The sequence below is a fragment of the Pholcus phalangioides genome, unplaced genomic scaffold, assembly GCF_987345545.1.
Source record: "Pholcus phalangioides strain wild (caught in Gottingen) unplaced genomic scaffold, Ppha-v1.0 ptg000007l_1, whole genome shotgun sequence".
Lineage (NCBI taxonomy): Eukaryota > Metazoa > Arthropoda > Arachnida > Araneae > Pholcidae > Pholcus > Pholcus phalangioides.
In genome coordinates this window covers 49,793,267-49,809,238 of record NW_028301600.1, presented here as the reverse complement: position 1 = coordinate 49,809,238, position 15,972 = coordinate 49,793,267, and the positions used below count along the sequence as shown (strand labels likewise).

Genomic DNA, 15,972 nt, shown 5'->3' with positions numbered 1-15,972 from the left:
TTCGTGTGAGTTCTGACCACGAGGTCCTGATGACGGCTCTCCATTGAAGAGCCGAAACGCGTCGACCATTCAACCAGTTGAATTTATTTGTCTTAAAAACGTGGCAATTTTTGTATAAATTAAAACCAGGCAAAGTTACTCATTTTTTGTGATAATAAAAATTTTTTATTTTAACAATAACAATCCTAGATATTGTGTAGAGTTGATTTATCAATGCTTAAAATCCGAATAAAGCGTTTTTTTAAAAAAAAAAAAGGAATTTTAGATTTTTACTATGCGGGTTAAAAAATTAACACTTTAGGAAATTGATACATTGACTTCTTTACTCATAAAGTTTTTATTACCAAATTTTATGCATTTGAAAAAACCCAACTTTTTTACCAATTATGAAAGAAACAAAGTATGTAGCCCAAATTCTAATGTGAAGTGGTCGGTCTGAACAAAAAAAAAAAATACTTATGTCAACTATCAGTCTGAAAACAAGAACTGTTCATAAAGTTAAAAAAAATTGTTCAAACATTTCAGAATATCTTCAACAGGAAAAACTTAACTTCATTTCACCACGCAGTAAAAATTAAAAACCAGACACAAAAATAACAGAATGTCAAAGTTTTGACAGAATAATTTCAAGAAACACCTTGCTGCATACCAGAAATCAGAATAAACCACATACAGCAAGCAATTAAGAATGTATACATACATAAATTAACTATATTAACCTTCTTTTAATCCACAAGGAATGCAATCAATGCTAGAAGTCTTGAAATTCATAAGAAAAATGATCAGTGAGTGTTCGTCTGAAGGTGTTTGTCCCCTCTTCATATGTATCAAAATGACGAGCATCTCCTTTTGATGTTAGTTTAGGTATGAGAGGAGCCCTCATCTAAGAAAATCATGCAGGGATAAAATTTCATGCATAAAGTAATAACAAAAGATGAAATATATGAGCATAATAACTAATCGAGCAAGCCATGCAATTATTATGAAAGGAAATAGTTTATCAATTAAATTTATCACTAAGGTTCATGCAATAAAAAAATACAAGCACATGCAATAAACAAGTACAAGCAATTATTTTTTGCATCTATTTTAATAGTGGAATGCAAAGCAAAAAAGCAAAAATAAAATGAATTCCATCACCACTTTTGTAAAACTGGCATAGACTTAAGACCAATACCTACTTCTCGGACCAATAAATTAGAAAGATAATAAAAGAACCTTTCAATAAATATTTTTTTTAATTGCACGAAAATTATAAAACGTGCAAAGAACCAGAAGTTAGAAAAAGAGATATGGAGAGCAATTTTTCTCAAGGGCTCAATAGTATCATCTACAAGTCAAAAAGCTGGTTAGAAGAAATGATATGTGATAATTGGGAATACAAGTTTCGAAAATGAGAGCCTGTACGTCACACAGGCACATTGCATTCAGCATAAAAAGTTTTATCCTTATAAAATACACGCAAAAGTTGTTAACACTGTTCCTTTGAACACACTGTTAATACATGTTTTCCACTGACTTTACCTTTGTGGGTGTAAATTTATACACCAAAACAGTATATAGAGGGTGTTTCAGGATTCCACTATCAAAATCAGAAGAATAATTTAAGATGAGAGACTGATAATACTCGTCAAGTCCAAACAACTTTTGCAATTGAACCCATGGTTGCAACTGTTATTTGGGGAAACATGCATTACCACACTTTAAAAGGTGTTAAAATACACTGGACCAATATCTATTCACAGCTGGAGATACCTGTCTCCACTCTATTCGCAGCTAAAGATGTCTATTTTGGTTCATTTGCAACTGAAAACACCTGACTTGGCTCCATTCAAAGCTGAAGATATCTGTGTCAGATTTATTTACATGTGAAGGTGCCTGCCTTCATTCAGGCGTGAATAGGGGGAGACTATGAAAACAACTGCCCCTTCCAAGAGACAAAAATGTAAATTCGCCCTTTTCTTCACATCGTCCTGGATCTGTGTCTGTCATAGAGCCATTTAGTGAGTTTTATATTATATAGCCTTGCGTCTTTCCCAAGTAGCATGGCAAAACCAAACTATGATTCACCTTTTTTCTTCAGCTCAATCTGGCATTTCAGCGCCTGTGTGTTGCTTAAATTTTGCCACCCCTTTCCCATTCTTGTCTAATTTTCTTGGCCATACATTCTTCAAATTTACAGTCCGCTTAGCCACACCCCACTCCTAGTAAATATGTCTCTGCCTTTAAATCACTCTTATGGTCACTCACAAGCTTGCAGACTTTCTTGGTCACTTATTTGGTCGCTAAATAATTTATTTTATTTTTGCCCATAAATTTCCATTAGTCATGTTTATTTCCGGGCCTTGCACTCAAAAAAAAAAAAAAGAAAAAAAATCAACCAGGCAAGATTCTGAAGGATGAAAACAACTGCTCTAAATCATTCTTTTGGTCACTCACTGACATTGTTCCTCACAATCTAGATCCCTCTTTTGGCAACTTATTGACCAGTTCCCTTACTTTCTTGGTCACTCCCATGCTCAAGGTACACACTCTCTAGGTCTGCTGTTCTCAACAGGGGCTCTGAGGCGACTTGAGGAAATGAAAATAAATCTGAAAATTTGATAAAGTTAAAAAAATAATCCTGCGGGCTCCGCCATAGAAATATACTAAAAGGACAGAGTAAAAAAGGTTGAGAACTGCTGCTTTAGGTTTTTATTTTTGTTACTCACATGCCTGCACACTTTATTGATCACTCTTTTGGCCATTCACCAAACTGTTCCTTCACACTCTAGGTCACTCCCCCTTTGCTCATTCAACAGCTCATAAATTCTTTAGGTCTTTCTTTTTGTTACTCACTGACCTGGTCTCTTTCTATGAGGTAACTCTTATGGTCACTCACATGCTTGAAAACTCTGTAGGTCACTCGTTTTGTCACTCACTGACCAAGTCCCTCAGCAAATGTGCATTAATTTTATACGGTTTTACCTAGGTGGGCTATTACAGAAATTTTGTCACCCTTCTCCTATTCTGCTGATTTTCTTGACCACTTCTTCCTCAAATTTACCACCCTGGGCCTAAGCCCCCTGTAAATACACTTTTCTGTATCAAGGAAGTTTGTCGTTTGTCAAAATCTGAGTTTATACGGAACGTTTCAATGTACAGTGCTTTGATGTGGAATATTGTCCACAGGCAGAATTTTCTTGAGGGGTGTTTAGATTTTTTTTCCTTCAGAGGGGAATTACATTTTTTCCTGCAAAATGACACTATAATCTTGGTTCAGGGGGGTTAGAACCCAAACCCCCCTTTGCATATGCCAATGTACACAGGACACTGGCATATGAAAGAAGAAGGGTTGACTGTCCCCTTCTCAGAGCCGATTTTTTTTTTTTTTGCAGTAGAGAAATTAACTCTCTCCTTAAAAGAAAAAGTTGATGAATACACCCCCTCCTTGACAAAAATTCTGCGTACACCTTTGCCTTAGCACAAGCTCACCTGAACTTTGCTGAAATGATAATGATTTAAAGAGATATTTTTAAAAAATTTTCAAGAGAGATCCAGCGCTTTGCTAACTAAGAGTTAATGTTTCCTGGGGGTTTCCTTTGATATCTAGAAAAATATAGAATCAAAGTGATCCAATCCCAAAAATTTCCCTGGACTAAAATCTCATAAACATATGAGCAATTTAAACAAAAATAGTAAGTGAGAATAAGTAATCAAAATAACACAATGGTATGTAGATATGAATTCTCACTGGAAGGTTTCAGGTACATGCGAAAATAAAGTTATCTGGGCAGAAAGGAAAAAAAATTGTTTCGCAATTTGCTGATGGTACTTCAAGCCTGAAACAATGTTTAGTAATAAGTGAAAGTTATTTATTATAATTAATCTCTATTGTGACATACTTATTTTTTCTTAGAAATGTCAAGCATAAATTATTCCTTGATACTATTGCACTTGATACTTTTTACAAAAACTTGTTAAAATTCGATTTTTTGAATCCCAGATTGCATTTTAGATACGAGATCCCACTAGAGAAACACAACTCGTGTTGACTTCAAGATGACAAATTCATCCTTACACTGAGTATTTATTTACATCCACAAAAGGCTGGTTGGTTGCACTTACATTACGATTGCCTTTCATTCGGAATTCGCAGCTTTGGTTTTTGCTTGACAAAAATTATTGCATTTGCTGCCACATAAATTAGGTTGAGATTACACGATAAAAAATTTTCTAAAACTTTACAAATTCAACCAATACGCACATCAGTTACATGAGCGAATGTAACCGATGCATTTGTTTTTTTTCAGTGTTGCAAAAGATCTCTTATCAAACTTTTACAGTGTAATTCTGGCCATGCATTATTTATCGATTTATATTGTGGCAACCATCAACGAGGTGGCCTTTGTATATTCTTTATAATTATGTGGATTTTGCAAATTCAAATGCTGTGATTTTTTCCTGTTCTTTCAAATACATCGGCAGAGTAATGGGAAAAGAAAAACAAATAATCAGCTGATACCGTACTGATCTCCTATAAAAACTGCTATGCGAAGGGGAGGGGGAAATCAATGGAACTATACGGTAAAGCCAAAACTCAAGGCACCATTACACTTTTTTCTGTATGCAGGGCCGTAACTATGATTTTTGTCCCCCCCCCCCACAACTTTAAAATTTCATAATTTTATAACAGTGTTCTTTGTTCCCACCTAAACTTGCCTCCTCCCTAAATTTTGTTGCCTGGGGCAGTTGCCCCGCCTCCCTCTAGCTCCAGCCCTGCTGTATGCATTCTATTTTTTTCTCTTTTTTTTCTTTGTACATTTCTCATTTACAGAATTTTCTATATTGTTCTTTGTGTGAATATATTTATACATATACTGTATAAAGGTGGAGCCGCAAATGTAAAATGCATAAATAGTCTTGACTCCAGTGTCGGAAAAAAAAAAATGAAGAACATTATACAATGTACTACAAAATTTAGAAATATTACAATTGCATTATTGGTCAAATTTAGATTTCGTCGTTCATAATTTAGTTACATTTAACAAATATTATTGTCTTAGAATCACGACAGTAAAAAGTGATTATGTCGATCATGTCTTTTTGAGTGATAAAAACTACAAAAAAATGATGAAGCCTGGCATATGGAAGACTGCAACTACTTGAAATAATTTTTTCCCTTTCAAGGGCATTACTTGTATGCAATTTGTGTTTCTTGGAAATAACCAGTAGTTCCTACGAGTCTAGAAAAAACTCCAAACACACAAGTACATTTTTAGAATGAATAAACAACTTACAATTGTCTTTGTCAATTACAAAATCTGGACATCTTGTGAACGATGCCAAAGTATGCTGCATTCTACCAAAGCCACTATATTCATTTATGGCTTGGAAATGTCTATATTAATAAATTACTGCAGTACTAGAATATATAAGAACAACAGTCTTGTTTAAAGCCGCTGTGGTGGTCGAGTGGTCATAGTGACGGACTCGCATCGCAAGGACCCGAGTTCGAGCCCCACCGTCACCACAGTGGTGGTCAGCTGAAGTTGGTTTTCTGTGGTTCCCAACTTCAAGGCGCAAATGCGAGCCGATCTCCCCGTTAAAAAGTCTCGCCACAGAGAGCAACAGTCCTACAAACAGTACAAATATTCAGTCAATACACTTCACTCACTTCACTTCTGAGATATAGATGGCAACACTAAAAAAAATCATACACAACACTAGATACGCACTCAGACTGTTAGGTACACATACTTACACTTCCGGCACAACTCACTAGGTAGTAAATTGCCCATGGCGATAGACCTGAGTTGTGCTCGGCTTCAAAAAAAAAAAGACTTGTTTAAAGGACATAATAACACGTAATACACACTCTTTCCTCAAGAATAATTTTCTGCTCTTGTGAAGCAGTCCCAAGGAGACACCTGAATAAGAAGGGGAGTTCCATCCTGTCACTCAGGGCACAAAAGGTTTTGGGGGGAAGAAACAAGCTTCATGAGAATCTTGAAACGTTCCTGCCAAAAAAGAGGTACAGCAAATGTGAGCGTTTTAAAAAGGTCTGGCCAAAAAATGACATGGCACATTGGAACGTCTTGAGAAGCTTCCATTAATTTGGATTGAAAAAATATATTTGTAGATCCACTATGTATCACATATTTTATAAATATATTATATATTTATAGTTCAGATACAAAAAAAATAGTTTGTACTATGAGGTAAACTTGATAAGTTTGTGAAGCATTTAGAAAAAAAAAAGCAGATACAAAAATGACATATCAGTAAATATTAATTATGTTGTAATTCATTTGTCTCCTTTTCTATGTGTTAATATAACAAATAGCTACTAACATTAAAAAAACTTGATGCTTGTTTTTCCAGAATTAAATAAGGTCAATAATGTCAGCTTTCCACCATTGAATGATGCAAGACATACAACAAAAAAAACAACCCACAGCTAAGAATAATCTTTGTTATAAGAACGCTTTCTTTACTTGGTAATTTCAAAGAAATAAGCACTGCAGTAATAAATTTTATACAATTTTAGAGCAACTGAATTTTAATCTGTGTTCAATCTATCGATCAAGAACATAATTCATTGTTCTGCTACCAATATTTATATTTTGCAAGAAAAATTTTGTTTCTCCAATTCATAGTTCAAAAAGAGTTATATACATACAGAGTGAAAGGAATAAATTTGAACACACAAGCTGTGTAACTAATGATTTTATTTGCAGATTCTCCCTTTTCCTAATATTTAAATACGGGACAAAAAGGCATCTCAATCATAATTTCTGGGACAAAAGAACATTTCTCTGAAAAAAACAATCCTGTATCTCTGGCAGGAACTTTTAGCAAACCTATTATGTTGATCGAGTGAAATTTTATTTTTTAACCAAAAAGGAATAACAAAAGTGCAAGGGAAAAATTTAAAAGTATTATATTAACTAATTTTTAATATGACACAGTTTGAAAGATAAAATAATGGTTGAAATCAAAGTATGAAAAAATCATGACTTTTTTTTAAATAAATAAAAAAAAGATTAATTTGATATAAGTTTTTTTTTTATTTAAATCAGATTTTTTTAAATACTTAAATTAACTGATTGCTTACTGAGCAAAACTAATCTTGTTAACCATTAAGAACACAAATTTTTTCATCTCATTTCTTAAATTTGAAATTTAGAATTAATGAATAGATTAACACATGAACCAACAGGAAAGAAATACAAACACCAAACATCTGTGTTTATGTAACGTGAAAGTTTGTTGAGCCCAAATTAACTTCAGAGCTAAACTATTTTTGTGTAATGAAGTGTGTTTTTACTCACCAGGACTACTCGTTCTGGTAAAGTAAATGCCTGGTGGTAACTCAGTAGATGTATTGATTATGACGTGTTTCAGACTTGCATGTGTTGCTTAGTAATTTGCACATTTTATTCTTTCATTGATTTAATGAGTTTCGATAAAAATGAGAAAACACTAGACTTTTTCACTTTTTGTGTCAGCAGAGTCCAACTGTATTTATGTTGGTACAAAACATCTGTTTATATATCTGTATATCAAAGATAAAGGGCACTGTGTTAATTTTTGTCAATGTTGGGATAATGCTATTAATTTCCAGTACTACACTACACATAGGTATAGGATACCAACTCCTATTTCAATAAATAACAGAGATATTCATTTTATAAATGAATTTTGATGCCTTGCATTTTGGCAGTTCTGAAATATCTCGCTTCTTTAAAACCCTGTTATTTCAGTAATGCCGAACTTAGATGTCATTGTAAGTTTTCTTTTTCCTGATAACATGTTTTCCATTCCCAACCTGTCATATAATCTGCCATTGAGCGGAGTCAGCTTTTCTTTGAAGTTTGATAACAGAAAAAGACAGTGCTTTTTCTTTTCCTTCAGGGTAGTATAGGAATACGTGTATGATATAAATAATAGAAAAAGATTGAGCATTTCTCTTGTTTTCTACTATTATTATCGGCATTGGAAGTGGAGTGCACTTACCAGCTGCACGAAGTTGGAAAAAAATATTATTCTAGAAAAAGGTAGCATTTTACAGAGGGTTTAGTGATTTCCACTGTGGTAGTTATAATGTGGATCAGTGAAATTAAAAAAAATTGTAAAGGGTTGAAACCACCATATTTCGAAACCTCAATATATACCTAGTCATTCTATTTGAAGAATCTGTTTGATTTATAAAAAAAAATACAACACAATACCAGTTTTTGTACAAGGTTGATAAAAACCCTAGTTTTCCGAAAGTAAATTTTTCCACTCACTACTACTTCATTACATTACATTCCTTAATTTACTTGCTAGTTTGTAAAAAAATCAAATCCCTTCTCTGTTGACTTTGCCAAGACTAGTTATTCTTTTGATTTCTAAAAAATTAGAAAATTGAATACAGTGGAACTTTGATTAATGAGCATAATTCATTTTATGAACGCGCTTGTAATTTGAATCTGTCATGTATCGAATCAAACTTCCCCCTTAGGAAACTCAGATGATTTGTTCCACAATTTTTCATACACATAAAAATAACTGATAAAAATGACATTTAACCAACAATTACAGTAGAATCTTAATTATTCGGGCTAATCAAGGAAAATGAAACACGGATGACTAAAAAAACAGCCAAACTGCCGGAAGTGAAAAAATATTTTAAAATAACAAAATTGCGAAAAGAAAGTTATGTATTTTGCCTTTTTAAAATGACTATCCAATGTGTATATATATCATATCATCTGTGCAAAAAAATATATTAAATAAAATAAAACTTATTTTCATGGTTATGTAGCCACAATAATATTATACTGGGCCCTCAAAGCAGAATGTGCCAAAATCTGCGATGTACGTCGCAGAACAATTAGTGCTACTGCAGAACAATTTGGAAGAATTTTAAGAAAAAGTGCAAAAAAGCACTATTACATGTATGGGGATTTTTACTACAGAACATTTCCAGTCAGTTAAGGGCTCGTCGCAGAACAGTGCTAAACATTCTGCACTGGGATACCGGGCTTCACTGATGGCGGAATCCTTGTCTCTTGTCTTTCAGTTGTTGAAGAAAAAAAACCAATACATTTTGAACACCACCACCACTAGGAGTTTTTCTGACTGTAATTGACACTTCATCTTCAAATGCGGATCGCCAAGGGCAATGTCCAGCTCTTAAGTCTAATGTGTGCATATGGGGCTATCAACGCGTTGCCAACCTCCGAGAATGGGGAGAGAATTTAACACATGGAATTTGACACGTAATAAATCCAAAAAAATATATAACTAACAAGCAGGGCCGCCCTTACCAGATGCGGGACCCGGTGCAAAAATAATCTTGGGGCCCTGCGAGCACCACCAAAATTTTTCGTCAATAGAGCCTAAAGAGAAAAATTAGTTGTTGTCAGTGCCCTCTCTCCCCCACCCCCACAAAGAAAAATCTTACTAGCATTAAAAAATTTATGTAAAAATGTTGATATACAAGTAAAAATCAGTAAAAATTGTCTGAATTGGCTCACCTTATAAAAATTACATTTTTCTTTCTTTCACACCAAAAGTCCTATTACATCATCAAAATTTATTTTATCTACTATGTCTGTTTTGATTGATAATGTCGCTAAAGACGACAGTCTTTCTTGACTCATTGCAAATCTTAAATATAGTTTTATTAATTTTAAGTGTGAAAAGCTTCTTTCCGCATTTATCACTGTTACTAGAACAGTAAGCAGTATCCTATATGCTATGAAAGTGTTCAGAAAAGGATTTTGTATCTTGTTCATGAACTTTAAAATGCATACAGCAGTTTGAATATCATCTGTTAATAACTTGTGAAGCACTTTAATTTCAGGGAAAAATTTCTCACCATTTATATCACGATCATCCCCATTGGTTGTTTTCTTGAGATGTTTGCATTTATTGCTAAGCTAGTTTTGCTCCATGCTTTTCAAATTTCCGAAATTGAGCAAAAATCCGAAAATATTATTGTATTCTTTAATTTGTTGAAAATGATTATTGATGGATTGTAGCGTGGTATCAACAATGGGATAAAAATACTTGAGTTTAAAACATTCTTAGGGAGATTTTGAAGTACGAGCAGATTCACCTTATGATTCATAGTCAAACAATTTTTGCTTCTTTTCTATGTCTGACTTCTTGGAATTTTGCCTCTATTCTCAAATTTTCACACACTTGCTTAGCACATGTCACTGATGACACAAAACCTTCATTCAGAAAAAGCTGCAAAAATTTTATCAATATTAGCAATTGTAAGGCCAATCCAAGATGCATTTTTTGAGACTGAAGATTATTGCTAACACTGTTCACAGCAAAAAGTAAATCGTGCCGGATAGCTGTTTCCATGCCCAGGTGGTGTGGTGGTAAGATGCTCGTTTACCTCGTCTACCACCGTGAAGGTTACTGTCATGGTCCCAGGTTTGAACCCAAGGGAGGACATAGATAAGATATTTTTCCTAACAAATGATTAAGGCAAAACTAACAATTGAACTAATTGAGGCGACTAACAATAGACAGTACCTTCGCTTCCAACCCATCTCATTAATGGCAGTGAATTGCAATATAGCGAAATGGCTACAGTTGGTACTTGGTGATGTAGATAGCTGTTTCCAACAAGAATTCATACGTTTCAATTTCATGAGTTATTAGTGATTGAGCCTCACTATTTGTTTTAGGGTCAATTACATTTTCTGACACCTTAATTAGTGCATCTTGTATTTATTTAATTTGGTACCTTACTGCCCATATGCTCTTTATTCTACTCTCCCAGCAGGTATCAGATGGTTTTTTAACTGTTAAGTTGGGAACCGAATTGGCCAAAATACTCCAGCGGTTGGATGAGGCAGAGAAAAAAGTATAAATTCTTCCTAGTATTCCAAAAAATAACACAGCTTTTGCTATACATTTAGAAGCATCACATAGAATAAGGTTTAAATTATATTATGATTATAATGATTGGCACTGAATATGGGGTTGAAAGTGACAATTTACTCCTTTCATGTTGGATCCATTATCATAAACTTGGCCCCTACATTCTTCAAGATCAAGACTCAACTCGTCAAATTTTTCAAATAGAACAAGAAAAATTTTCACCTGTTTGCGATTTAACATTCAAAAAAGTTACAAAATACTCTTCAAAAGACATATGACCATCATCATCATCAATATTTTCAACTTTTACATACCTTATAATATATGGAGATACGGGGGGGGGGGGGAGGTGACTGATCTAATGTATATATGAAATTGACATCATCATTGTGCCCCCCCCCCAGACTTACAAGTCTATCTCCGCCTATGCCCCCTACATTTATAGGCATGCAATTTTTTTCCTCTTAGTTTCTCCCTGGAAGGACTTTCAATATAAGAATTGTATTGCTAATATTTGACCAACAACATGATAGTTAGTGTATGTTATACTTGATATATGTGTTTATGTCTGCTGATATAATAAGCAATGTGTGCTAAAGAATGTTCATACAAGTCAGTCTTAGTGGATGTCAACACCTGCACTAGAGACACTCCAACACCCTCTATTGATACAATCTTGAAAGATATAATACACACGCATGTATATCTATATTCTATAATATAAAATCACAAGCTCGAAAAGGGCCCGTTTCTATGCAATGGAAATTAGTGACGATTTTATGTGACAGAAATCTATTACATTTTTCTGTTACAGAAATCGGTTACGATTTTGGGTCAAGTTTTTATTTAACACCTGAACATATCTAGAACACCATTTGACCCATCTGGACTAAGTTATGTGTATGTGCCATGAAATTATCCACTACCCCCACATGCTGCAGCACGGCTTCTGGGCTGGGATACTTGGCGGGCCCCAAACTAACTTTTTCACAGGCTCCTCTGTGGTAAATTTACTGTGAAAAATATGCTGCTGTGGTGGTCAGCTGAAGTTGGTTTTTTGCGATTCCCAACTTTGAGGTGTGAATGCGAGCCAATCTACCCGTTAAAAAGTCTCTCCGCAGAGAGCAACAGGCCTACAATGCTACAATTACTCATTCATTACACTTCACTCTCTCTGAGTTAAGAAAAATCTCATAGTTTAAAAAATTGATTGCAGATGGCAGCACTACACATAACAAGCATTACACAGAAACAAACTCCACGGAAGGTTGACTGTACACACACACACACATTCAAACATGTACCAATTCGTAACAAGTTCCGCAGAGGAAAATGGATGAGGTGCATGTCTGGTTTAGTAGTAGTATGAAAAATTTAAAAGAGATAAAAATCGTTCTGGCACCTGTCAGCCCTGCCCTTCTGGGGGCCATGCTGTGAGGTATACATGTATCACCAGTGCTCCCAATGCACAGGGTCAGGGTACAGAGAGCACGGTATTGCACATATACTTTAATGGAAAAGTTAAAAGGCTTCATTTCCAGGGGCCCTTGACGGATCTAATTGTTTTCTTGCTGCTTTAACATTGGAAAATTTATGATACAAAAAAGCCCAAGATATATCCAGTCTGGAGCCCCATAAAAATATGTAAATCGGGTCCTGTATCCTTGGTTGGGTGTGTGGCCCTGGGTTTTATTTTTTTAAAACGAATACAAATGAAAATTTTTCATGGCCCTCACATGGATGCTTTTGTGAGGATGTCCAACAAGCCTCCAGGTCGTGGCCCCCCATGGAAAAGTTGACAGGTTTTATTTTGGGGCCCCTGGATCAGGGTTGTTTGGTTTAAACCTTGGTTTTTTTAAAAAAAACACTTTGGTTTTTTTCAAAAAATCAAATAAAAGTTGCCTAAATATAATTTTTTTCCTTGAAAAATATCATATTGGTTCATTATTAGCCAAAATGTTTCATTTTTACCACATTTTATATCCTTGGGGTACATTCTGATGGTATATCTTTAAATGACATAAGATTTTATAAGTGGTTTTTTTTCAAAAAGTCTCAGAAAAGTGGCTAGAATATATATATATTTTTCATATGAAGTATCTTAGTTATTTAAAGTTATATATATAAAAGCTAAAATTTCTCATTCTTACAACATTTTCTAACCTTTGGCTACATTCTGATGCTCTATCTTTAGCAAATTCATGAATAAGGATTGCATCACACATCTAAATGTAGTGGTGTATTATCTCACAGGGTTTCTTTTTCCCTTCACAAAGAAGCAGCTACAGTAGTGACACCATCATGCTAGGGCCAGGTGGTCCTATAATCCAATAAAGACACCAACTGTCCTTAAAGGACAAAGACTAGTGTACTAGTAGTTACATTACCTCACATACATTTTCATTTTCTTTCCCATAAGAAGTAGCACATCTCCTACTGTATATCTCCCAGTCTTAATATTCAATAGTTGTTTTTTTTATACTTTCACACACACACTGTTAAGCCCAGTTAATCAAGGTTATACTGTATAGTAGTAACAGATTTATGAAAAATAATCAGCTATATACAGGGTGATTATAATTTAAGTTTTGATTCCAAAACTATTATGTCCAAAACAATAAGTACTGATCCGAATGACTTGAAAAATTGCATGGATACTCCTGAAGCAATGGAAGTTTCTTTCGCAAAAGAAAAAAGTGCAAAATGTGCAAGTAGATGATACTGTACTTGGCCAGCAGTATAATCTATTCTGTGCAACCACATCATTTCGGCACTTCCACAGCATCAGTGTGTGGATAGAACTTCTATCAAGATGCACATTGCAATACCAGCAAAGCAGCTGCTGAAGACCCATTTTGACAGGATGCACCTTAACCCTTGCAACTTCTGGCTGTGGGGGTACCTCAAATGTTATAAACAGTGGTCAGATTGCAAACTTTGGTGAATAGCAATCTCCAGCACATTCCCCATATGTTAGAAGTTCCTCAGGAATATTAACGGGGGGGGGGGGGGGGAGGAGACTTTGGTTTAATAAAGCTGAATTGCAAGATTGCAAGCACATCCACATTATGACCATGGCATACTCTGATTCTGTTGTTGAACAACAATTTTTGTGCTTTCAACCTCAGGTTGGACAACATATTTAACATTTCTTAACTAAAGTGTAGTTATTTGTTCAATTACTTCATTATTTTTTATGTTTCCATGAATTATGAAATCGTGCAATGCTATAATTAAGGTATCATTTTGCCATGACTGGCCATCGTTTCCATTCTGTGAGCAGATTTCCCACATGTTGGATGATGTCATTAATTTTACATTTTCAAGTATTTTTTCCCCTTTATCAAATAAAATTGAATTTTTTCAGGAATATTCATGTCAATTTTCAAGTCATTCTGACAATCGTTCTTTTTTTACAATGTTTTGAAATCAGAACCTTAGTTATAATCACCCTGTATATCATAAATCATTACTAATTAATCTGTATTATTTATGCTTCATTAAATACATTATATTCACCTAATTTTTATTACTTTTTGCAAAATAGCTTCCCAATTAAGTATATTGAAAGTAACTGGAGAAAAACCTTTATATATTATATGATTAATAATAACATTAATAGAATTTTCAAACACACCGTATTCCATTGAGTTGAGCAAAAAATAATTAAATTGCATAAGTTGGTTTTTGTTAAAATGTAATAAATATTTATTGATTAATTAGCATGGGAATAGTGTTAATTACATTAATAAACATTTTATTTTAGTTAATTATTAGAAGTTTGAATGATTTTTCAGAAATTTCATTGTTTTTAATGTTAATACTATTCAAAACAAAAAAACCAGTTTAAACCAAAAAAACCCGGTTTTTTTGGGTTTTTTTTTACCAACCCTGCCCTAGATGAATCTCAATGATTTTTGTTTTTTAACATTGTAAAATTTATAACGGAAGCCCAAGATTAATCCAGTTTGGGCTCCCACTAAAAATCTGCATATTAAGTCACCGCTACTGGATGTGGAGGCCCTGGATTTTATCCGTTGTGAAATCAATAAAAATTTAAAGAGTTTGTGGCCTTCACAGGGGGAGATGTATGACAAGCTTCAAAATTGGGACCACCCCCCCCCCCATGGAAAAGTTAACACGTATCATTTTGGGGCCCTGGATGAATCTCATTGATTTTTGTTGTTTAACATTGTAAAATGTGCAACATCGGTAGCCCGAGATAAAGCCAGTCTGGGAGCTTCACTAAAAGTATGCGAATTGGGTCCCGAGTACTTGGTTGGGGCCTCTCAATTTTATTCATTGGTAAAATGAATACAAATGAAAAATTTTCAAGGCCTTCAAAAGTCTATTGGATTTCCTGGTGGAATGATTCTTTTCCCTCCCCCTAATGATCTACCACCATTTAACTTGCCACATATTTCATACCTGAATATAGGAGCTATGTCAGATCTGGGTTGGTGAAACAACAGTGTGCTTATGTGAGTCCAGCATTTGGCATGCTTTGTGTTCAGTAGGTGGTGCCATCAAATAGCTGATGTGTGGATTTGAAATTTAATGAATACATATTTGTGTTGTTGGTCTGTGCGATCGTCATGTGGCAACAGAGTATTTTTTTCCAATGGGGGTAGCAGTCAACTCAAAGTTGAAAAATTGTATTTAGCTGATTATCACTGTGCAATCGCAAGTTCCAGATGCAGATTTTTTTCCCAAAGGCGAAATCCAAGGAGGGCATGTGGATTTGTGTCTCTCCCCCAAAGATGAAAAATTAACAATATATTTAATTATTTTTGTTGAAAATCAAAATATTGAAAAATAAGCACATTCTTATACTGTTAATTGAAAACTCTTTTTGAGTGTTAATGACAAATGTTAATGTTAATTAATGTTAATTTCTGTGGAAGAAATCTTTATGCCCTTCCAAAGGCCGATTCTGCATACACACCCCAGATATTCACGATGCGAAACAGTGATGACCGCATATGGACTAGATGACAAAAAATTGTGTATATTCAAGGTAGAATTTTCATAAATTCGCTTCCCCTCTCCAACATCACGGAAACATTATTTTGCAATTTGAATGGGTGTTCCAATCCTTCA

The 15,972-nt window shown here is 34.3% G+C and overlaps 1 protein-coding gene across 4 annotated transcripts in view; it reads right to left on the bottom strand.

Moving 5' to 3' along the window:
* Pka-C1 (Protein kinase, cAMP-dependent, catalytic subunit 1) overlaps window positions 1–15,972 on the bottom strand; it is a 131,978-nt gene that overhangs the window by 19,322 nt on the left and 96,684 nt on the right. For 2 of the 4 annotated variants that reach the window (XM_089233434.1, XM_089233433.1), the window contains exon 10: window positions 720–883. The exons of the other annotated variants lie outside the window; for them this stretch is intronic. In XM_089233434.1, coding sequence (XP_089089560.1) covers window positions 752–883 — 132 coding nt within the window. In that variant the 3' untranslated portion in view covers window positions 720–751. The remainder of the gene's footprint in view (window positions 1–719; window positions 884–15,972) is intronic. 4 annotated transcript variants of the gene reach the window in all.